The 23,510-nt window shown below is 40.5% G+C and overlaps 2 protein-coding genes across 6 annotated transcripts in view; one reads left to right on the top strand and one right to left on the bottom strand.

Annotated features, from left to right (window-relative positions):
* Positions 1-16,041, bottom strand: part of MIGA1 (mitoguardin 1) — a 42,231-nt gene extending 26,190 nt beyond the window's left edge. Inside the window, exons 1-7 of the mRNA XM_031050932.2 lie at positions 15,842-16,041; positions 14,729-14,899; positions 11,936-12,113; positions 11,262-11,398; positions 10,877-11,003; positions 10,284-10,420; positions 9,435-9,558 (exon numbers count right to left, since the gene is read on the bottom strand). Of these exons, the coding sequence (XP_030906792.1) occupies positions 9,435-9,558; positions 10,284-10,420; positions 10,877-11,003; positions 11,262-11,398; positions 11,936-12,113; positions 14,729-14,827 (802 nt within the window). The 5' untranslated portion in view covers positions 14,828-14,899; positions 15,842-16,041. The remainder of the gene's footprint in view (positions 1-9,434; positions 9,559-10,283; positions 10,421-10,876; positions 11,004-11,261; positions 11,399-11,935; positions 12,114-14,728; positions 14,900-15,841) is intronic.
* The window catches only part of USP33 (ubiquitin specific peptidase 33), a 46,353-nt gene continuing 38,710 nt past the window's right edge, over positions 15,868-23,510 (top strand). For 2 of the 5 annotated variants that reach the window (XM_031050930.2, XM_031050929.2), the window contains exon 1: positions 16,115-16,399. The gene's annotated coding sequence lies outside the window, so the exon portion shown is untranslated. Of the gene's footprint in view, positions 16,082-16,111; positions 16,400-23,510 lie in introns of those variants that run through there. The other 3 variants (XM_031050928.2, XR_004080871.2, XM_031050927.2) reach the window with 3 other exon arrangements.

Here is a 23,510-nt window from a genome sequence, read left to right as displayed (position 1 = left end):
AGGGTGGTGAGGTACTGGAATGGGTTGCCCAGGGAGGTAGTGAATGCTCCATCCCTGGCGGTGTTCAAGACCAGGCTGGATGAAGCCTTAGGTGATATGGTTTAGTGTGAGGTGTCCCTGCCCATGGCAGGGGGGTTGGAACTAGATGATCTTGAGGTCCTTTCCAATCCTAACTATTCTATGATTCTATGATTAATTTTTCCTCCTTTAAAAAACCCAACCGAACACTGCTTACCAGTTGGCAATTCTACTTATATGTATGAAGACAGTATAAGAAAATATCAATACCTTTCTATCACTGGATAGATAGAACAACTATGTAACTGGTGACCCTCAATAAATAAAATAAAGATCAAAAGATGCAAATACATATATTTGATTTAGACTAACATTTGCATTCTGTATTCAGAATGGAGCCTCTAGCATATTTGACATAGTCAAACTCTGCAGGGACAGCATAATAATAGTCTTCACCTGAATTTCAGGGCAGAACTGTTCTATGGAATTCTGCAGACTCTAGTGAAACTCTTAGGAATGTGACTAGCTTCTGCAAACCCAGCTGCACACAGCATATAGTTTAAGAACTTAAATTAGCAAGACACATGCTTAACTTTAAACAATAAGACTTAAAGAATATCTTAAGTGCCCTGTTGATTGGGGCCTGCTTGCATTCCACTTGCCCCCCAGAGCAGGAAAGAATGAGATAAGAATCCTTACGAAGTTGTACTGAATGAAGAGTTCTTTCTCTGGATCTTTTAGCCTACTAAATAATACCAGTTACCAAACTTACATTAACCCCCCCCCCCCCAAATTAATAACACTATAAGGTTGCTAAACACATTAGTATCTATTAATACTTGAATTACACGTATTAACACTCAAATTATAATGGAAGCAACGCTTAGTACAACCTGATCCTGAAAGATAGCTTGACACCACTAAGCAGCTACTCAAACTGATGTAGTTAAAAAGCTGCTTTCTAGTCAATATATTAGTTATCTGTGATAAATTAAAGAAAGCGAAGCTTGGATAATACAGAATGCACATAATTTAGGCTCTCTGGAAATATGTATATGTTTACCTTTAAATACTTGCAGCATGCCTGCATGTAGAACAAGGGCAGCTTTAAATAGCAGTAGACAGAATAAAGCCTGGTGTGATCGACATGTGCTCTTGAATCAGCTACACTACAGCACTTTGCTATAAGCAGGATTATTAGGTAAGGTGGGATACAGTGCACAGACCAGATATCCCACAAAGAATTAAGAGTGTTGACAGTAGTTTATTAAAAAGTTTGGCTTGAGCCATCAAAAGGGAAATAAACCACATCTTAAACCCAGGTAATTTTTTTGTAACAGGTTTATTAACTAATAGCATAAACATATGCATGAGAGACACATGACACAAAAATAATGAATTTTACTTCCTCTGTTGTTATTTTTCACAGAACCCTTTGCTGTAACTTTGCACAAAAATTGATTTACTTCCACATACGGGTTCAACTTTGAAACATTTCATGCTGAAACTAGGCTTTAAGAAAATTACGATACAAAAAGGCCTTTAGGAATAAAAGGCTTACACAAGCTACTTGAGCCTCCCAGCTATAAGGTAAATAATTAAACCATTAACTATATGCCTGGTGAATAAATGTGTATTACTGTAGAGATAGGGTATGGCTAGTGCTAAATAACAAGCCCAGTAAACAGTAATTGCTGGACAGTCTTATGGGGATATACTATGACCATTTATGCCAGGCTGATAAGCCAGAGACTTTGACTTAAATGGCAGCATGATTTAAACATAGCAGACACATCAGTTAAGAGTTAGCTTCTGCATGCATGCACACAGACACAATGTTTTCATTTTAAGCCTGTGAAAATAAATTGCAGAAAGAAGTTTATCTTAGTCCTAACTGAATTACTGAATTGATAAAGGGACTGCTGTGTATATAGAAATACATTTGCTGATTTTATACAATTCTGTCAATATTCTATTGAGATACTGTGCTCAAAAGCAATTGGAAAAGCTCAATTTCTCCACTTTCAAGGTTAAACTACCAAGCTAAGGGAGCTCATTACCTTTGAAGTCTCAAACTCAAAACTATTACTGTCTGTATCTCCCCCACTCTATTTTGGCTCTCCTGCCTTCATCTTGCCCAAGAATGTTTCAGACAAGCCTCTCAAAAATAGACCTTAATGCAAGAATAAATTGTTTTATTAGAAGCTCTAAAACAGGAATTAGTTCCATGGGCCAAAACATGTTCCTGATCATCAGTTTATATAACCTCATACTATGATACTCTGCCAGGAAAATAAACACCGTGCCCTCTCTACTTACCATCTGCCTGCTATGAACTTTTCCTGCCTCTGGAACATTTATACTCACAATGTATATAACCACATTGAAGGTGAGTGTATAATACAATATACATAAACACATAGAAATTAAGTATATATACATCCTTTTTAGTAAGAAAAAAAAAATGTGAACTGTAACTTGTTAAGAATATACCAGATTGGAACTAAATAATCTTAAGGTCCTTTCTAACCCTAACCATTCTATGATTCCATGATAAGAACATGCAAAAAAGAGGATGTTTCCACTTATTTCATACATCACTTTTCAAAAGTGTTCAAAATGAAGGCAAGAGGTTATTAAATCAAGCCCTGAGATGTGTGGGAAATGATCCCTTTCCTTTACACTAAAAAAAAGGTAAATATGTGGACTTTTTCTAGCCGATTTTTTAAAAAAGAAAAGCTACAGACTAAAACTAACCATCAGAATGGTCAACAAAACAAATGCGAAAGGAACGCTCAAACTATATGTTTTAAAATAGTGTTAATCCTGTGTGTTTACTGTTGTAGGCTAAGTGATAAGCACACCGATAAAACAGCATGCAATACCCAGTCCTACTGAGTAGTATTGTGGGGCACTAAGGGCATAAACTGCTGTACAAGTGTGCCTCAGACATGTAAGGAACTGGACCAACTTCATTATATTTCCCCCTTTTTGTCAGGGATTTAAAACTGATGGGCAGAGAAGAATGGAAAAAGAGGGATGAAGTAATGAAGAGTTTGCCCAAGTAAGTACGCGGAACAAGGAAGCTCACACCAAGAGACATGGGGAGAGATGACTGCTCAGATGTTGTAAGGAATGAGCAGAAACATTTGAGAAATAGTAGAGGGACTTTGTGTTAGGAAGATTAAGCAGGGAAGTACGGGAACAGCTAACTGCACAGTATGGGAAATTAAACCAAGTAGGTGGATTGTGGCTCAATTCTGAATTGAGCCACAATGAATTATGAATTACAGCATGCAAGCTACTTCAGAGCTAAAAGGACTTAGTATTTCATATAAAGAGAAGCTCCCGAGCGAGAGAGACAGCTTAAGGAAAAGGAATAATCTGGTCAGTAAAATAAGCAAAGGTGATTTTTATATGTAACAGTTAAGTCCATGCGAGAAAAGCAAGTTTTAAATTAACAAGGCAAGACATGAGAACATGACATGAATCAAGAAGTGAGAGAGACAAGGGCTTAAACAGGAGTTTTGGTGTGGACAGAAAGAAGATAGGTTTCAGGGATGCCATTTAAGGAAAAGCAAAAAGGTGTATAAATAGCCTGCACAGAGGGATCTAAGAGCAAAGCTGTTGGGCAAATACAAACAAGGGTGCTCAAAAATCAGAAACATACTCTCTTTCTGATCTTATCAGAAGTGCTTTTGTAAATTTTTATCAATAGCTAACATGCAATAAGCAACCTTGAGTTCTCCAGTGCTGGTTCTGTGGACAGCAAAATAGGTTATCTTGAGCCCTGCTGAAAAGATTTCAACTAATCTGCTTCACAATGAAATGGCACCTAAGCATCAGCATTTAAGACAGACAAAAACATACACTCCTGTTTATCAAATACCAACATAAAAATACAGATTATCAAATAGTCTTTTTCAGTACAAGTAACTTAACTGTAGGTCCATGCAAAGCTATTTTGTTGGTTTAGTATTGTATTGCCAAAATTAAAGTTTATCACTGAGAAAGCCAAGAATTATAATCTTTTCATAGACACAACATTTGCAGATATATTTTTATTTACAGTTTTAAATTGACCTTTTACCTACCAGTCTTACTCTACTATCCAACACTGCAGAGATGCTTTTCATTAAAGAATTTTGCTAAAGGCAATTTAGAAAGGAAGTGTTACTAATATTGGACAAACAAGCCTTTATAAGAAAGTTTTAAATATTATTTCTGGAAGACATACTATCTAATTCAAACATCTACCCTTTGAGTATCTATTGTAAGCCAGAAATAAGGGATTACAGCATAAGTTGCAAGACAACTCACAGTAAAATGCAGTAAGCTTCTGCAGTTACTGAACTTCCACAAACTGTAATAGCTAAATCATGTTCAAAATATGTATTGATTTTTTAAAAATAGAATTGGAGTAACTTTTCTGGACTTTTCCTCAGGCTTAGTGATATTGTTTTCTTTCATATATGACAGCATTTCTTGGGATGAATATATTTCCACAGTTAGAGAAAAAGTTACTGTTTCCTTTCGGTTTGATTTCAGTTCTGTTTCAGCCACTAGAAAAATGTTTTGTCCTTCTCTAAGAAATGAAGAAATCATTTAATGCACATTTACCTTCAAAGATCACAAAGCAAGCAAAATTTTTCAAGCTAACATAAAAAGTTATGCGACTTTGAAATTATTTTATAGTATGTACTACTAGAGGATACCTATGTGAATTATTACAGATCGCTCACCTCCTTATTGGAGCCTGGCAATTAGAAGCAGAAGCATTTCTTGTGCATAACCAAATAAAATGTTAATGGAAAAACTTTAGTTTGAGTATATTACATTTCAGAGGCAGGAAGGAAAGGCCCCAGATATTCATCTGTGGACAGTAAAACATTCTAAAAGTCTGTGTAATAAAGTATATAAAAATGAGCTTTCAATAGTTTCATTGATTATGCAAAGATTTTTCTTCCTTTTAGAAGCAGCTGGAGAAAAAGATTCTAATATGCAAACATGTTCTCCAAAGAGTTCTGTCACTAGGTTAAAGGCTGTGCATATTCTGTCCAAAATGCCAGGCATATCTCTGAGTGTGAGAAGAAAATTAAAAAAAGAAACAGACAAACCTTCCAACAAAAGCGTTCAACAATGCAGACCTTTGTGAGGGATGTTTTACTGCAGTAGCTCAAACTATTTGTTTGTTTTAAAGTGTATAATTAAGATAAAATAAAAAGTAAGTATTTCTAAATAAAAATGTTATCAATGCATATGTTTTACTATTATCATCAAAAAGTGTAAGGGCCAGTGTACACAAATCACCATTAGTATGAGTGCCAGCATTCCTTTTTGCAGTATAAAATAATATAATAATATGACGTATTAGGAATTCAGTACTGAAAAGGAGCCCTACAATTTGAGAATTTTCCCCTCTGACCTGCAATTCTGCTTGTAAGGAAAGCTATTGTTTCTGCCCTAACTCTGCATTCCTCACAAGTTAGGTCGACTAACATTTCAGTCTGCTAGAAAAGATCTAAAAAGAATTAAAAAAAAAAGAAAAAAAGAACTTTTTTTCAAGGAGAGACTACAGAAAGTATTGGAAGCTTTTAACCCTCTACTCCCTCAGAAATAATAAGATGAATATTTGTTTCAGTTTTCTACCAATTGCCTCCTTCCTGATCCTAACAGCTTATGCCTGTCTCACGAAAGCCTGTTTCTAGGTTTCCCATGTTGTTTCACAGCCCTAAATCAGCATAAAAAACCCAGCAGCCCTACATATTTAATTTAATTTCATGTCCAGAAATATTTCTGCTATAGAAATTCTATTTTAACTTGCTGGTTTATATAATTCTGAAAGTCCAGTGGAGAATGCAACAACAATGAACACAACTGTGTTCCATTATTTCATTTATTTCATGGTCTTTTTCAGGGCTGTATTCATTCTTTATAACACCACAATAGGTTACAGAGTTGAAATAATAAAACCAATTGCAAATAATCATTATTATTACTATTAATAGAATTATACCCACAGGGAAAAAAGATAGTTATTAATACCAGCATCTTCTGCACTGCTAAAAGTCAAATATTTAGAAATATCTAGAAAATATTTAGTTTACATATAACTAGGAAATAAAAAAAGCATTTGGAGATATTAATTTACCGAAGAATAAAGCAAAAGCTAATTAGACCACAGCACGTAAGGTAACTCATTACTGACTTTCCCATGCAGCATGTTACCACAGTCTCCTACCGAAGGCTGTTTCTCAGAGCTGCTTATTATCTTATTATTTATCTTGGCAACGAACTTCAACTAGTAAGTGGGATCATAAAGTGAAACCCAGTTTGTGGTATGGTTGATCAATGGCAGCACTAAGATCTTAATCTTATTAGGTAGAGAGAAATGGTGACCAGGGAAGAGTAAGACTTAACCGTGTTGCGAAGGAGCAACATCTGTGACTAGTAGACAAGCAGAGGAGAGAGTGGTTTTTCGAGTGCCTCAGAAGTCAGACAGACTTTACACAGAAAGCTGAAAACCAGAAATTGATGAAAATTTTTACCTTTGAAGTTTCTTTCCTGACCAATTTCTGAATAAGAAGTGCCAGACATTTATGTAACAAATCTTTTGATAACACTTTAGCATTTGCCCAGCTGCCAGAGCCATGCCTCCAGTTGTGTTTAGCCACAAGTGCTTCAGAGGGAGAAAACGGAAGAAAAATCCACAAACTAATTCTGTCATGCCTAACAGAAAAAACACTGCAAAACGTTATAAGCACTCTAATGACAAGCTGCAAGACTTATGAACCTATTAAGGACAACAAAGGCTTTTTCTTGTTCTCACCAAGACTCACAGAAGAAGCAAAAATAGCAGTATTATGGGGAAAAACTGATATGCAAGAAAGACCCCCAATGACAATGATGGACCTCAAGTCCATCTCTTCTTCTCAAAGAGAAACAAAAACAACATTAAAAAAAAACACAACAAAAAACCTGTCTAAAACACTGAAATACCCTCAACACAGTTCAGAGGCAACTTACTTCAGCACTCAACTTGTGCCACTAGAACAACCAGGAACTGGATCTAGCTATAACTTTAACAAGGTCTACAAATCCCCCAGCACCACATAACCTTTTCCATGTGTAAGTAGCTATTCAAAACAAGTAAGTCAACTCTCAGTATTTTCTTCAGTAAAGAGCTAGTCACAGGCAATCAAACCATGTTTAAGTTTTTCCAAAACATAGATCATTTTTATGGCTTGTTTTGAGCTGTCTAGTATTTCCATATCTTCCGGAATACAAACAGAACTGGACACAGTATTTTAAAGCCACATAAACCCATGACTGTATCTCTGCCTCTATGATGATGTTGTCCTTTACACAAAGCCAAGGATGAGCAACCGTCTTTCTTCTACAGCAATGTGCTGAGAACACAGATTGATTGTGATACATAATTTTCCTAATGCATCCCAAGAGTGTTTATTATTTTTCTTTCAAGATCTCTCAACTCTATGTACAATCTGTACTAGTCTGGATTCAAATGTGATTTGACTGTAACAATTTAAACAGATAATTCAGATCAGTATTATTTACCTTGCCTTTTCATAAATTCAATGCTTCTAATGCTCTAAATGAATTTTTTGTATCAATTTCCAGCTCTACTTTATCATCAGCTACATAGCTGATAAAATTACAGCCTTTGACCGAACATCTTCCCTCTAGGGAAGCAAACCTTTCACTTAAGAGCAAACAGAAGTATAAACAAACGTTCATGTCAGTGAGCCAATTATTATAATAATTTCCCAAACTGCAGATCTCTCAAAATCCTACAGTACAAGAAAAACTATCTACTATAAAACTGTATCAACTGGCAGTACTCATAGCAAATTAGCAACTCTCTTATTTCACAGGCACATGCTTAACTTGGCTGTTGGAGTTCTGGGGTTGTTGGTTTTTGTTTGGTTGGTTGAGAGTTTTTTTTCTGTTTTGGTTTGGGGTTTTTTGTGTAGTTTTGGTTTTGGCTTTTTTTGTTTGCTTGGTTTTAGTTTTTGTTTGTTTGGGTTTTTTGTTTTGTTTTTGGGTTTTGTTTTTTAGGATTTGTAACTAAATTAGCAATTTCTCAACCATTTGGAACATTTTCTACTTTCCAAGAGCAGTAAGTAGTAAACAACGGATTTGGATGCTTTCTTACTTTCTTTATCTAGCTTCTCTAAGAAGTTTTCAGTACAAATCATCCAGGACTACTGATTCTGATTTAGTAGATGCTGCTGCTGCTGCCTCTTTTGCAACAGATTATATTAATTCCTACAGAGGCACCTTCAGTTCTGTTTATGCTCAGAACTGTCATTTGCAAAATTTCTTGGTAAAGAATATTGCACTATCTATTTCATTTGCCCACTGGGATTCTCCTAATTGTACTTTTCTCTCTCTCTCAGGACAGCTACCAAAAAACTGTCAATCTCAAAAACATCCTACTTCAAACATTCATACCCTATACTCAGTGATATATCCTATAGGAAAATAAATTATCTGAGAAATTTTAAGTGATGAAATGTTTTTATATCTAATACCGAACAAAAACATCCTCTGTATTAAATCTTTCAAGCTCCACAGTGCTGGGAAGCAGAAAGCCAGCTCTGACCTGAATTCCCACCTTACTTACAGCTGTATTTAGGGATTTCAGGATAACATGAGGGCTACGAGATGAGAGTGCTGCCACCTCGTGTCAGTCAAGTTGAAGCCTAACAAACAAGATTACTGACTAAAACTAACCCCAGAACATGTTCTGTCTTTAAAATTTGACAGTTATTTGGGATCAGATGCTTGATCTTGAATTATGAAAGAGCATAATAGTATCAGTCTTTAAGAACACTTTAAACCAATTCTTTAAATAAAAATAATCAAACTATCTGTACTTAATCAGCATGTCTTGTAGCAATCACTTATTATACTTGCCATTTAAAATCCTGGTTTTAGTCACTCCTAACTGTGATACATTTCAATCACTAGGGATAAGAGCTTTAGTAGTAGGTATGTGTTTCAGACAAACTCTTCCTGGTTTGATTTTGGGGTTGTTTTTTTTGTAAAGAATTATGATAAACAAAAAAAGTACATACATACAGTCTGACAGTTCAAAGGTTATATAATCTTGCTACATAAACATTTAAACACCTAAGTCATAACCTTCAGAAGGTTCAGAAGCATTATGAAAATTCTCAAGTATACTGACAAGCCACAAAGAAAAGAATTTTCTCTCAGTTCAATCTTACCTAAAACACAAGCACTACACCAAACATCACCTAATAATGGAAATACCCTGATTTTTTTTTCTCTTTGTTTACTGATAAATTCTGATGACTCAATATTTCATTGACTCTCCCCCACTCCAAGAGTTATTATTACAACCAATAAGAATGTAATATAGTACTCACCAATATCATTAGCTAGAGAAGCAGGATCAGAGACCCCAAGGGTAGCCTCAAACTCCTCCTGAAGACGGTATGCTCTTTGAAGAAGGGATTCGAGCTTATGAATGAATTCAGCGCTAATGATATCCTGCAAGTGCACAGATATTAGAATATTTCCTATTTGTTTATAGCCTGTAAGATTCCTTTGTAAAATCTAAGACTATTAAGCCCCTAAAGATCAGACTGTGCCACTGGCACAGATGAATACTCCAGCATCCAAAAGCATACACACTTTTTGAAACATACATTTGTATTGTTTAGTTCAACAGAAATGAAGTCTAAATTTTAAAATACTTTACCTGTGATGTTTAATGTACTACAAATAATGAAAGTCACATAGGTGTATGCTTATTTCAAAGCATTTTTAGCATTTAGTTCATAAGAACAAAGGAATATAAATAAAGTTCATGCACATTACTTGTGACTACACATAAATTGATCATCTTTCCTAAGACCTTTATCTTTGCTAAGCAGATATATTCTCACATAGTCATAAAACAAAGGGATCACCCAAGGGGTTTTATGGAGAAAACTAGTATGCTTGGTAGCTTGTTAATAACATCCAGAAGCAAACACTGATGCAAGAGTGATGGCCAAAAAATAAATAATGCTAATTCTCTCCCACCACCCTCCTCCAAATAACCAACCAAACAAATCAAAAGGAACAAAACTAGATTTTCTTTAAATGCAACACCACTAATTTTAATCCATTCTCAGTATTGGTAATTTAATTAGAAGTTGAAAAGGTTCAGGTAATAAAGTGCAATGAATTGTTAGGGCACCAGCAGTAGATCATAGATCGAGTATACTCACTTCTACGCTTTCTTCTGCAATTGCATCTCCTGCTCCCAGCTTAATGGAACCACAACTCGCTTCATCTTCAACTTGCCTGTTACGGAAAGTTAGTGCCTGCTCCCACCGACGCAGTGCTTCTTCAAAAAGCTCCATACCTAGGGAAGATTAGGAATACCTCCATTCTATCAAACACAGCTTCCATATGTACGCACAATCTAGAGCGTTAGGAAACTCTGTAGCTAATAAGCATGATTATAGCAGAGATGTAAACTTTCAAAACAACATTGATTTCCAGTCTAAAAAATAAATTAAAAATATATCTGCCTTTTTAATAAGACAAAGGAGTTTACAAGTAAAGCAACAACATTCAATGTATTTTTCCAATTTATTTTTTAAAATAATTGGATGGATTACTACTACAAATATAGGAATAAAACAGTATTTATTCTCTAGATCAAGATATAATTATTTTATGGAAGTGCTCTTAAACACATGCCAACAGGATCCTCTGAAAGGATACCACACTAATATTGCGTGTCACTTTGCCATAAACCCAAGAAATCATTTACATTAATTGTTAGGAGATAATGAATATTCTTATTATGACTTACCCATCAAGTACAAATTTTCAGGTGTAGTCACTGGAATATTGACAAGCTTAATATCATCTTCATCTGCTTTATCCCAGGAATTCGAATTGCCACAAGCACAACTGTGACAAGAAGTGGCACTCTGAACCTTTAAAAGAATATGAACAAGATTTGAAATGCTGTTATACAGAATGTCCTTAAAACTACATTCCTGCCAGAGCACAGTGTATCTAAGCTACCTGCCTAGAAGCTGGTTTTATTAACTAGTAAGTACAATGGCCTTCTCACCACCTCTAGTCACTAGCACAGCTCGCTCAAGGAAGTTGTTGCAGCCCAGTGAAACTAGTAGGTACCTACTCAGTGCAGGTTAGTAGACATTGAAGAGCCCTAAAAGACTTTTGCTTACCGAGGCCAGGCTTTGAACTGAACCAGAGCATTTACTGAAAAGTCCTCCATTTGCATAGATACAAGACTGAGATCCTTTTTCCTTCACGGAGCTCAGAGAAAGGGTCAAGTTTTGCCGACTACTGGAACAACTAGAACCTAAGAGATACACTGATGTTAACGCTGTCGCAGACTCAAAATAACATATTTTTCATTAGCAACATAGATCAAGAATTGCATTTACTCTTTTCAATAAAATACAGTTTAGAAGCAAGCAACAATTCTTCTTTTATTTACACTTCTACATGAGAAACTATAAAACACAACAGTCAGTATCTGTAACAATAACCATGCATTTGAGCACAACTATTTACCTATCTTAGAAAAAAATAAATTTGCTTTTCTCAGTATTGAGGTATATCCACAAGATGGCAAACTGGACTGTTAATACACTACCAATAAAAAAAGTTTTAATTCAAATTCATGACTAAAACTTCATCTTTAAGAACAAGACCAGCTTACTTTAAGACACTGTAATTTTGCTGCTAATTTACACATTTTCTACTTTAACAATTCAAACCTACTCAGCATTAAATGAAAATAGTTTGTTTTACTACTAGAGTTACGCACACCACTCCCCTCACACCCGTTTTCCTCCCCTCCAAGTAAAGAATACTTGGGGGTTCCTTCATGTACCTTTTTCTGATGCAGCTGCTTTAGTACACTCTAGTACCAGATGACTTGGTTCCCATGCTGGCACTTTCTTGTTTTTCTTCCCACGTCTTCTTTTAAAGTGATGGGCCAGAAAAATAACAGATATCGCACTCACTGCTGTTACTGTGAAAAGCTTCTTTAACCCAGGTGAGAGCTTTAGCTGAAAATAAGAGTGTGACTTCATTAGAAGTATATGCTCCTTAACTCCCACCCTTCCTCCTACTCTCCCTTGGCAGTGTTCAACATAGGCTATAGCTTGCCTAAGGGAGATAAGAGATGCTGCTCTCACACAGTCTGTGAAGCAACCGAGTAAGGACACAGCTAACTGCTTCTCAAACTGTGCGATGGCCAGTAGGTGCCCGGGTTTACAAAGGGGCTGGTGTGACAAAGCAAGTGGCTGCACTGAGAGTCATACTGCAGCACCAAGAACTATAAGGTATATTGCAAATCTATGAACTACAGGGATCTAAGTAAGTGACTTTCAAACTTTTTTTATTTTATTTAATTGATTTATTTTCAATGTCAGGACAATACAGGGCTTCAATTAATTCTCTAACAGCAAAAAAATACTGAGAAGAAACTTACCCTTCACTTGCACTGTTAAAGAGTAAAACATACAAAAGCTAATATTTGCATGGTGTTTCAATTTGGCAAGATCATGTACATAAACACATTTCTCTAAAGCTTTTTTTTCTTTTATTATTTCTTACATTTTGTTTTGGATATAGATCAATCATGGGTTTACAGATGCTTAACTTAGTGAATAAGAACTACATATACGAGCAACCGGAATCAAAAGCCATTAACAAAGTTTATAAAATTCAAAGTTACAAGATACAAAACCAAGAAAAGAGCCATTTAACTGGAAACTAGAGTCCACATTCACAAAATCTTTGGGAAATCTATGCTGCTTGAGAAACAGACTGCTGGGAGAAAACAGTCCTTGGGGCTAACATGGTGTTTCTGAAACATGTTTCCTCATGAGAAGAGGAGAACCGGCCACACACAGTACCACTGCACTCTGGCAGTCACTGGTTGCTGTGCAATTGATTAATACCATCAGAGTTGTGTAATTTAAAGAAGCACTGAAAGTTCTGCTCTGCATGGAGCTCGCAATCAACAAGTCAAAACCACTTGAGAGCCCTGTCCTTAGTGGTACTGTATCTTTACCAAGACTGAAAAACCTAGCACTGTACTCTGCAAGAAAGAAACCCCTGAAACGCAGCACAAACGCAGAAAAAAGTTAATAATCAAATAACTGATATTAAAACTTCAAAGTTCATAAAATTAAATGCTACAACTAAAGTTTCATACAACTGCAAATGGATTTCTTTACATTTCTGCCTACAAACATGCTCATGAATAAATTAACAGTGAAATGAAAACCTCTAAGGAGAGGAAAGCTAATAGGTGCTCGTAACGGAGTTGCACATGATATTTAAAAAGGGCATGAATATGCTGCAATGTAAAAAAAGAAATCTGCAGTCTTGCAGTGAGAATTTTAAAGTAAAACCAGAAAAATGTGAAAATTATCACATGCAGCTGAGACTCATTGTGGTTTTATATGCAGTAAAACTGAAAAGCATTTACATGCAAATCTGAAAAATTACATAGCTGTTGCTTACAAGCATCTACTTCAATAAAAATTAAATAGATTAAAGACATGGGTTTTAAAGGCAGAAGTTTATTAGGACCTGCTAATAGCTATTTTAAAAAATATTATTGGCATTCCTAATTATAAACATTTTTTTCTGTTAGCTATTTTTCTCAATGATTCATAATACAAAGAATAGAAAAAACATCTACTGAATCATATTCTGTACAACCAGCTAGAAACTTTTGTTTTCATGCCATGTATTATGGCATCAGAATGTGGTTCACTCTTCAGGAAATGAGGGGTATGACTGAAGACTTCATACTTCATCAATTCTGACATTTCAGTCTATCGTTTATCACTTATGTGGTTAGGCATACATATAGTTGCCTATCACAGAGGCAACTAACACCTCTCTTTGAACCTCTACTACACAACTTACAGCTCCTCCTCCCTGTCTTTGACGTGAAGGTGCTCTAGGGACAAATTTTATAATTCCCTGCAGACAAGAAGGATCAGCTTCAGAATACTTCCAGCTTTTGTGAACCTTAAACTAAGCTCATAAGGTGCTCTTCATCACCTAGACTTGAATTACTGTATTCCATGTTGCTACTGAAAACCAGCCTGTAATATCAATGAAAGAAAATAAAAATAAGTCACTTTGGGGCCATCTGTAAAAGGAAATACTATGATTAGTAGAGCCTTGACATCTTATTTGAAGAAGCTCTTTCTGTAAGTAAAATAAACACAGTAATGTGCCACTTATCATTCAGATTAATTTGACAAGTGGCACTGGCAACCTAGAAAGTATTTCAGACTACACTCAACACTATTATTCAATATTTAATGATAGTTTTTGAATATCTAAAAGCTTCTACCAAAAAAAATTTGAGGATTTTGGTATTTGATTTGATGAGAGCTATTGTGCTGTTGCAAAATGAAAGACATGTTGACACTGAAGATAAAGCAATCTCTTCAGTCTGACGTATGATGATGTACTAAGTGAAAAAGACGAAAAAAAACCTGCTTTGGTTCAATGCTCTAAATAAATTAAAAATCAACATATTCTGTACAAATTTAATTCACATTAAGCTCAGAAGAGCAAGTACAACATTACAATTAAAAGTATTAAACTTCTAAATGTACACCAAAAGTGACCATATTTCAATAATATATATTACCTGGTTGACAGAATGATACCAGGAAAGGGGAAGATGAAATACCCGTAAGACTACTGTCTTCAGAGAAAATCGTGTCTCAGTAACAGCTTCTTCTGACATGGCTCCTTCTCTCCCATAACCTCATTAAGTGGCACTATCCTGAAAACAGTCACAGGTGGTCTCCAGAATAATCTGTCAAACAAAGGATATATACTAAATTATGCAATAAAAGCCCAGATAGCTTTCTTCTATGGGTTTGAATCTCTTAAATAACATGTATATGAATTGTTTGATTGATGTTTCTGACTGGAGATTTGTGCTTCGTGAGGAGACAGTGAATTTGCTGATTCAGTTTAGGCCCCATTCCTTCACACTGCTCTGTGCAGACACCTGTGCATGTATAACCAGGATCTACAGAGGACTCAGCCTGCTTTTATCAGCTAGCAGTTCACTTCTTATATTCTCTAAATCCATGCATGACAACAATCTCATTTCACTACTCTTGGAAGAACCTGTTTGCCAGCTAAGAGAGTTAAAAGATTTGAGAGCAGTCTGAAGTTTATCACATTCAAAAGCCTAATTTTTATTGCAGACACAATGAGGAACAAATACTATACCCTGACATAATCTCCCCTGTTAACAGGGACCATTCCCCCTTACTCCCTGATGCTAAGCTTCTTCCCGTAACATCCACAACCGCAACCGTGGCACGGAGAGAGCTGAAAGCAGAGGGCGGGCCCGCACGCCGAGGACGCTGGTAGCCTTGCCCAAGGGCTATGTCCCTTCCCCCGACCCTGCGAGACCGAGCTGCCCGGAGCTGCTTCCTGGGGGACAGGAGCCTCTCCCCACCGCGGGAGAAGAACCACGGCCGGGCAGGCCGCAGAGGGACAGCGGACTCCGCTCCTGCAGCTGGTCCCGTTGTGGGCAGGAGCCACCTCCGCCCGCCTCCTCTCCAGGTCTGGCAACCCCGGCACTGCTGTACGGGTGCCCAAGCCTTGCGGCGCCTAGGGCTGACGACGGACACAGCCAAGATGCCAGCCCCGAGCGCCCCTCAACCTTCACTCTCACCGAGGCAAAGGCGGGCGCGCCTTTCCGTGAGCCGAGTCCCGCCCTCCAGTTGCCGCCCCCGGTTACCTGCCGAGCGCCGGGGCAGGGGCCGCAGACAGCAGCCACGGCCCCCCGCGGGCGGCTCCCTCCCTACCCGCACCAGGAGCTGCTCAGAGACCGGCTGGCGATCTGCTTCCGGGCCACCGCGGAGCGGCTGAGGTCGACCGAGAGACAACCCTTATCACTGCCACGTGAGGGTGACCCCCTCCGTTAGGAGTGCGCATCGGCCATCTTTACACAGGGCAATCTCATCCTGCGGACGACAGGGTAAGGCGGGGTAAGAGGCTAACTCCGCCATCTTTGTGCGGGGCAATGCTCATATGAGCGGCGGAGACGCTGCGTGCAGCCATCTTTGTGCGGGGCGCGTCTTGGCATTGCTGCGGCTGGTGCCTGTCTGGTCGTCCCTGTGAGCAGATACTGGCAGAGCCATAGGCTGGGCACGCAGCTTCTCCACCACGGCGGCTTTCTGCACTGCCGCGTCCCTGGCGGCGGAGCGCTGCTCCCGGAGGCGGCTCGCCATCGGTGCTAGCAGCGGCTCGTCTTAGCTCCTGGCTCCGCGCACGGTGCGTTCTCCCGGCTGCTCCGGTAAGAGGGGGAAAGTCCTGCTGGCGGTGGGGAAGGCGGGTCGCGTCGCGTCCGTTGTCCGTGAGGGGGATCAGGAGCGGCAGCGGCTTCCGCTCTGTCTCAAAGTCCAGGGCAGCTCGGCCCTCTGGGCTTGTTGGTACGGTGATGGCCGCCGGCGGCGGGAGCCCTCTCAGCGGCCGCGCTCCCGGAGGGCTGGGCGGGGGCCGGGGCGGTGCGTGGCTGGCTGTGCTGCCTGCTCTCATGGGCCGCGGGGCGGTGGATCGGTGGTGGTTGGGATGCCCGCTCCGGCTGAGCGGGTCGGCAGGAGGTTGTTATATGCCCTCCCGCTTGCCTGCAGAGGCCGAAGAGCCCGGAGCTGACCTCTGCATATACCTGCTAAAGCCGAAGTTGTGCGGCTTCAAGGGTGCAGTTGGAAAACCGGTCATTTACTTGTAATGTACGCCTTTCCGTGAGGTGTCTACGCGCTTAGATCGCCATGTACGAGGGATGAAATAGATTGGAGAAAAGTCTGGTATAGCACCCAGTGGAAAATCACTGTGGACTTCGCCTGCTTGCAGGCAAAGCCTGGGTTAGGAAAATCCTCTTACGTACAGAAAGGTTAGCTAATGGGTTTCAGAGTTGGGGTTTAAAGTGATGAAAGAAAAACATGAATGGACAGTCCATATGCTCTGAAAGGCAATATAAATAAAACCTTGTAAGAGAATATACCTTTAGCTTCAGTATTTTTTGTATATCATTTTCTTCTGGAAACAATATTTTGTGACAGGAAAAAAACCCAACACTCTAATGAAAGCCACTTAAAAAATTGTGTCTTGCTTCAGTGGATAGCTGTTGGTGTCTGAAGAGAAGGACCAGGTGTCTTTCACCAGCTTGCTGAGCATATTTTTGTTGTTTACTGGGAAATGCCAGGTTTTATTCTGAATAGACAAAGTAAGTTTCCTACCAGATTGGTGCTGTCTTTTGACAGGGAGGGATGGGAGGTGAAGATCAAAACCACCTACTGATTAACAGAGTGCGAAAGAATTTAATGTGTGGAATTAACCTTAATATTATCCATCATTTTTGGGGGGTGTTGGACCTAGATGATCTTAAGGTCCTTTCCAACCCTAACTATTCTATGATTCTATTTCTTAACCTAAGAAGACTGTTCTCAAGTTTGGTGAAAGTATTACTCATGTGCATTATTTCTGTAATAAATTGTCAATCCAGTAAAGTTTTTAAAGAGCAACACAGTTCTTCAGAAAATTGGTAGGAAAATGTACAGCTTAATAATCTGAATATGTAGGTCTGAGGGTGTATCTTCAATGGGCATGTATAGTATGGAGTAAGTGCTGGTGGGTTTTTTTTCTGAATGGTGAAGAATGTCTATATGATAAGTACTTACTGAAGTTCCAGACCTCTTTAGTGTTCCAAGTAACAACATTGCACCTCTGTGTCACTACTACTTTGTTGCCATGAAATGAATATAGTTGTTAAATTGTTCTAGTACATAGCTTGTGAAATAACTTTGAGTGCAAATAATCCTGAATTTAGAGTATATTGGTTTGATACGCTGTTATTCATATTTGTACAGACAAAATAATAAAAGCCTGTAACGGAGATACAATTATTGCTTCAGGTAATTGCTGCTTTCACAATAATCCTTCACAATAATCCTTTTATTCTTGAAATAATCTACCAGCATTTGCTTACTGAACTAAAATAATGGTCTGTTAAAATGGCTTCATATTAGGGATATCGATGGAATAAAGGCACATGTTTATTTCAACAGTTGTTGAAATTTTAATTACTGTAACTAGGCAGATAACTTAAAATCTGCTATGCTTCTTTAGGCAATATTATGCTCCCTGCATGAGCCTAAGACCATTTGCAAGACCAGTTGAATTCTTTTAGGGTTTAATGGGATTTTTCTGCATGGATGGTAGGTCTTCTATGGTGTGCATCACATAAGTCTCTGATGCTGTGGAATTCTGCTGAGTAATAGGTTGCTGGTCACCTCAATTGCCGAGGGGAGTAGCTCGAGGGAGGACGCCTTCAACACCTGAGATGGTGCCAGCTCAGTGTTCAGGAGCCTCAACTCAGAGCAGCAGCAGCCACCGAGGGAGCCTCAAGTCCTCGACAGGACTTCCCAGGAGCCGGCAGCTCCGCTGATGTGAGCAGGGACTCACAGGGGGCGGAGCTACGGGGAGCGGCACCAGCCTTGACTGGTTAAAAACGCGCCCCAGGGAGAGCGGCGAACAGGGGCACAGCAGTTTGTGCAGGAGATCGGGATGGTGAGCACTCGACTCAGGGCTAGGGCCCGGGCTGGGAGCTCTGTTCTGGCTGCCCCGGTGGGGACCAGCGTAGGCACCCAGACAGAGCCGAGGAGAGGGGAGGCTGCAGCGCAGAGCTTGGAGTGTAGAGAGTGTCTGCACTGGTGTCCTGAGGTGAGGGTTCATGATGGGCAGGGCTGCACCCCGTGAGCGCTAGTGGAGGTCCTCCTGCAGCAGGGGCTGAGCTGTGGAATGCTGTCAATAGGCTGAAAGATGTCAGGGAAGCTGAGAGGAAGCAGGACTGTTTGCTACAGGGCCAGACTGTGCAGGGGCCTCAAGCATCCATCATAGCTCATGCAGGAAAGGAGGCCATTAACCCAGGAAGCTGGGAACTAGGAACAAAAAAAGCAACAAAAAAAAGAGGAAGAGGACAATTAAAAGCAAGGGGCTTCCTTCTAAATCTGATGTCCTCACCCAGAACAGCTTTATAGTTCTGCAGGGAGCTAATGAGGAAACACACTTGCATCATGAACAAGCGGCTGATGCACCGGTGAAGGTCACTACTGGTGCTACCAGAAAAAGTGTTGGGTCGTAGTACTAGGGGACTCTACTTTGAAAGGCACAGAGGCAGCCATCTGTCAGCCTGACCCAGTCTCAAGGGAGGTGTGTTGCCTACCAGGGGCTTGGATCAGGGATGTTGCAGAGAGGCTGCCTGGTCTAATAAGTCCCACTGACTATTACTTCTAGTCATCCATGTGGGTGCTAGTGATATAAACAGCAGTAGCGCGGAGAACATTAGGAAGGACTACAGAGACCTGGGAGAGTTGATTACAGGCTCTAGCACTCAGATAATTTTTTCATCGATTCTCCAGAATAAAGGGGAGGACCTTAAAAACCCTAGGTGAATTTGGCAGGTTAAGAAATGGTTAGAATGGTGGTGCCATAGTCAGGGGTTTGGGTATCTAGAACATGGGACTCAGTTTGGGAGACCAGGAGTACTGGGGGCTGATGGAGCTGGTCTGACAAGCGGAAGAGCAATTTTGGTAGACTTGCCAGGCTGGTCAAGAAAGCTTTAAACTAGATGTGCTGGGGGAGGGGTACCTCATTCGATCCCAACACACCCAGCCAGTTGCCAGCACCTATAATAAATGCTGGGAGCAATTCAGAGATATTCCAGTTGCTCCAGCCAATGAGCTGCATTCATTTGGAGCTGAGCTGAAATGCCTCTATACAAATGTCTGTAGTATGGGGAACAGATGAGAGGAATTAGAAATGTGTGCATGTCTATGGGGGTATGATATCACTGTTATCACAGAAACATGGTGGGATGGCTCCTATGACTGAAGTGTTGGAATGGAAGGTGACAGGCCTGACAGATGGGGGGGGGGGAGTTGCTATTTATGTTAGAGGTAGGCTGGAGAGTTTGTGGGTCAGGGTTAAAGGGAGAACAGCTATGGGGGACATTACTGTGAGGATATGTTACAGACTGCCTGATCAAGAGGACTCTGTGGATGAAGCACTCTACAGACAGATAGGAAAAGCCTCGTGCTTGAAGGCCCTTGTCCTTATGGGGGACTTCAACTCCCCTGATATGTGTTGGAGGGATGGTACAGCACAAGCAATCCAGGAGGTTCCTCGGTTGTGTGGAAGACAGCTTCCTTCTGCAAGTAACAGAGGAGTCAACAAGGAGAGGTGCCGTGCTTGACCTTGTGCTCACCAGCAGAGGAGGGCTCGTTGGAAATGTAATGCTCCAGGGCAGCATTGGTTGTAGCGTTCATGAGATGGTTGAGTTTGAGATCCTCAGGACAGTGAGAAGAGCATGCAGCAAGCTCACTGCCCTGGACAAGAAGAGAGCAGACTTTGGCCTCTTCAGGAACCTGCTTAGTAAGGTTCCATGGGATATAGCCCTAGAGGGCGGGGGGGCCCAAGACTGTTGGTTGATACTCAAAGATCACCTGCTACAAGCTCAGGAGTGTTGCATCCCAACTAGAAGGAAGTGCAGCAGGAGGGCCAGGAGACCTCCTTGGATGGATAAGGAGCTGCTGAGGAAACTTTAAGGGAAAAAAAAGAGGTTCATAAAAGGTGGAAGCAAGGACAGGGATGTTGTTTGGGAAGCTAGGGGCCAGGCTAGGAAAGCTAAGGCCCAGTTAGAATTAGGCTTGACTGGGGATGTGAAAGATAACAGGAAGGGATTCTGTAATTACATTGCAAATGAAAGACAGACTAGGGACAATGTGGGCCCTCTCTGTAAGCTATCAGGAGAGCCGACTACCCTGGGTTTGGAGAAGGCTGAGATTCTTAATGACTTCTTTGCCTCACTGGCAAAGGCACTGACCACACCACCCAGGGAAGGCAGATGCAGGAACTGTGAGAATGAAGATCCTAGACCCACTGTAGGATAGGATCTGGCCTGAGACCATCTTAAGAACATGAACATGCACAAGTCCATGGGACCTGGGGGAATCCATCCGTGGGTCCTGAAGGAGCTGGCAGATGAAGTTGCTAAGCCATTGTCCATCATATTTGAAAAATCATGGCAGTCAGGTGAAGTTCCTGATGACTGGAAAAAGGGAAATATAACCCCCATTTTCAAGAAGGAGAAAATGGATGACCCAGGGAATTACAGACCAGTCAGTCTCACCTCTGTGCCTGGCAAAATCTTGGAGCAGATTCTCCTGGAAGGCATGCTAAGGCACATGAAAAACAGCAAGGTGCTTGGTGACAGCCAGCATGGCTTCACTAGGGGGAAATCCTGCCTGACCAATTTGGTGGCCTTCTATGAAGGGGACACGGAACTGATGGACAGGGTTAGAGCCGTTGACATCATCTACCTGGACTTGTGCAAAGTGCTCGACACTGTCCCACACGGCATCCTTGTCTCTTAATTGGAGAGGCACCAGTTTGATAGGTGAGCCACTTAGTGGATAAAGAACTGGCTGGATGGCCGCACACAAAGAGTTGTGGTCAACAGTTCAATGTCCAGCTGGAGACCAGTAACAAGTGGTGTCCCTCAGGGATCGGTGTTGGGACCGGTCTTGTTTAACATCTTTGTCGCTGACATGGACAATGGAATTGAGTGTGCCCTCAGCAAGTTTGCCGATGACACCAAGCTGTGTGGTTCTGTTGATACGCTAGAGGGAAGGAATGCCATTCAGAGGGACCTTGACACACTTGTGATGTGGGCTGATGCCAACCTTATGAAGTTTAACCATGCTAAGTGCAAGGTCCTATACCTGGGTCAGAGCAATCCCAGGCACAGCTACAGGTTGGGCAGAGAAGAGATTCAGAGCAGCCCTGAGGAGAAGGACGTGGGGGTGTTAGTCAATGAGAAAATGAACATGAGCCAGCTTCAGTGTGCGCTCACAGCCCAGAAAGCCAATTGTGTCCTGGGCTGCATCAAGAGGAGCATGACCAGCAGGTCAAAGGAAGTGATCCTGCCCCTCTACTCTGCTCTCATGAGACCTCACTTGGAGTACTGTGTGCAGTTCTGGTGCCCTCAACATGAAAAGGATATGGAATGGTTGGAACAAGTCCAGAGGAGGGCCACGAGGATGGTCAGGGAACTGGAGCACCTCCCGTATGAAGACAGGCTGAGAAAGTTGGGGCTGTTCAGCCTAGAGAAGAGAAGGCTGCTTGGAGACCTCATAGCAGCCTTCCAGTATCTGAAGGGGGGCTATAGGGATGCTGGAGAGGGACTATTCATTAGGGACTGTAGTGTTAGGACAAGGGGTAATGGGTTCAAACTTAAACAGGGAAAGTTTAGATTGGATATAAGGAAGAAATTCTCTCACTGTGAGAATTAAAGGTGGTGAGAACCCTGCAGTGGGTTGCCCAGGGAAGCTGTGAATGCTCCATCCCTGCCAGTGTTCAAGGCCAGGTTGGACAGAGTCTTGGGTGACGTGGTTTAGTGTGAGGTGTCCCTGCCCATGGCAGCGTGTTGGAACTTGATGATGTTAAGGTCCTTTCCAGCTTTCCAACCCTAACTATTCTATTATTCTATGATGCTTTAAATTTCGATTAACATTTCTCTGGGGACAAATTGTTTTTTTTTTTCTTAGTGAATGAAAGAATAAACAGGAACAATCCCCTCCCTCCCCCTCCAAACTGAAGTTCAAGATGAGAGTTACAGGGGTTTTTTTGGGTTTTCTTTTTTTCCTTTGAAGTATTACTCTTTATGCATGCACTAAGCAAAAATATGTTAGAAGTCCTTATTTTCAATATTAGTTTAATAATGTAGTATGATGCATTGATATATGTGGGCTGAAACAGATCTTTCAGTGGAGACAACGAAGAGGCTGACAATACATTGCAACGTTCTCTCCCAGATATATGGGAAGTATTTGATGAGAAGCTTATTGCATGAATATGGTAATGAACAATTAGTGTGAAAACTCGAGTTGTAATCCCAGTCAACTTTTGCTTCATTGTTAGCCTCACAGTGAAACAATAATATTTCTTGTATCCTGTGTAATGCAGGTCCATGGTTTTCAGCTTGTGATTTTTTCTAAGGTTCCTGTGGGACCACAGAATGCTTCTGCAGTGACCACTGGACACATGATTGCTGTCTACAAAATTGTTATTGAGACAGGAAGTCTTAGAGTTCTGCAATGTGAGAAAGTCTGAATTTACTGATAATAGATCCTTTCCAAAGCCTTTCTTTGTCTTTGTAATATAAAAACTTTTGGTTCAGGAAGCCTCAGAGCTGCAGAGTACTCAAGGAAGTTATATATTCTTGTAAAAATTTTTATTCTTCTGTGGATGTCTTCTTTTGCTCAGTGGTAGAAATACGATATTGTGCTAAATGGACCTTTCATCTGAGAGCTGTTCATATGAGCTATCTAGGTACTTTACCAGTGCAA

This window comes from Melopsittacus undulatus, chromosome 6, assembly GCF_012275295.1.
Source record: "Melopsittacus undulatus isolate bMelUnd1 chromosome 6, bMelUnd1.mat.Z, whole genome shotgun sequence".
NCBI classification, from domain to species: domain Eukaryota; kingdom Metazoa; phylum Chordata; class Aves; order Psittaciformes; family Psittaculidae; genus Melopsittacus; species Melopsittacus undulatus.
The sequence above is the reverse complement of the archived record's forward strand: the minus strand, read 5'-3'. Positions and strand labels throughout refer to the sequence as shown.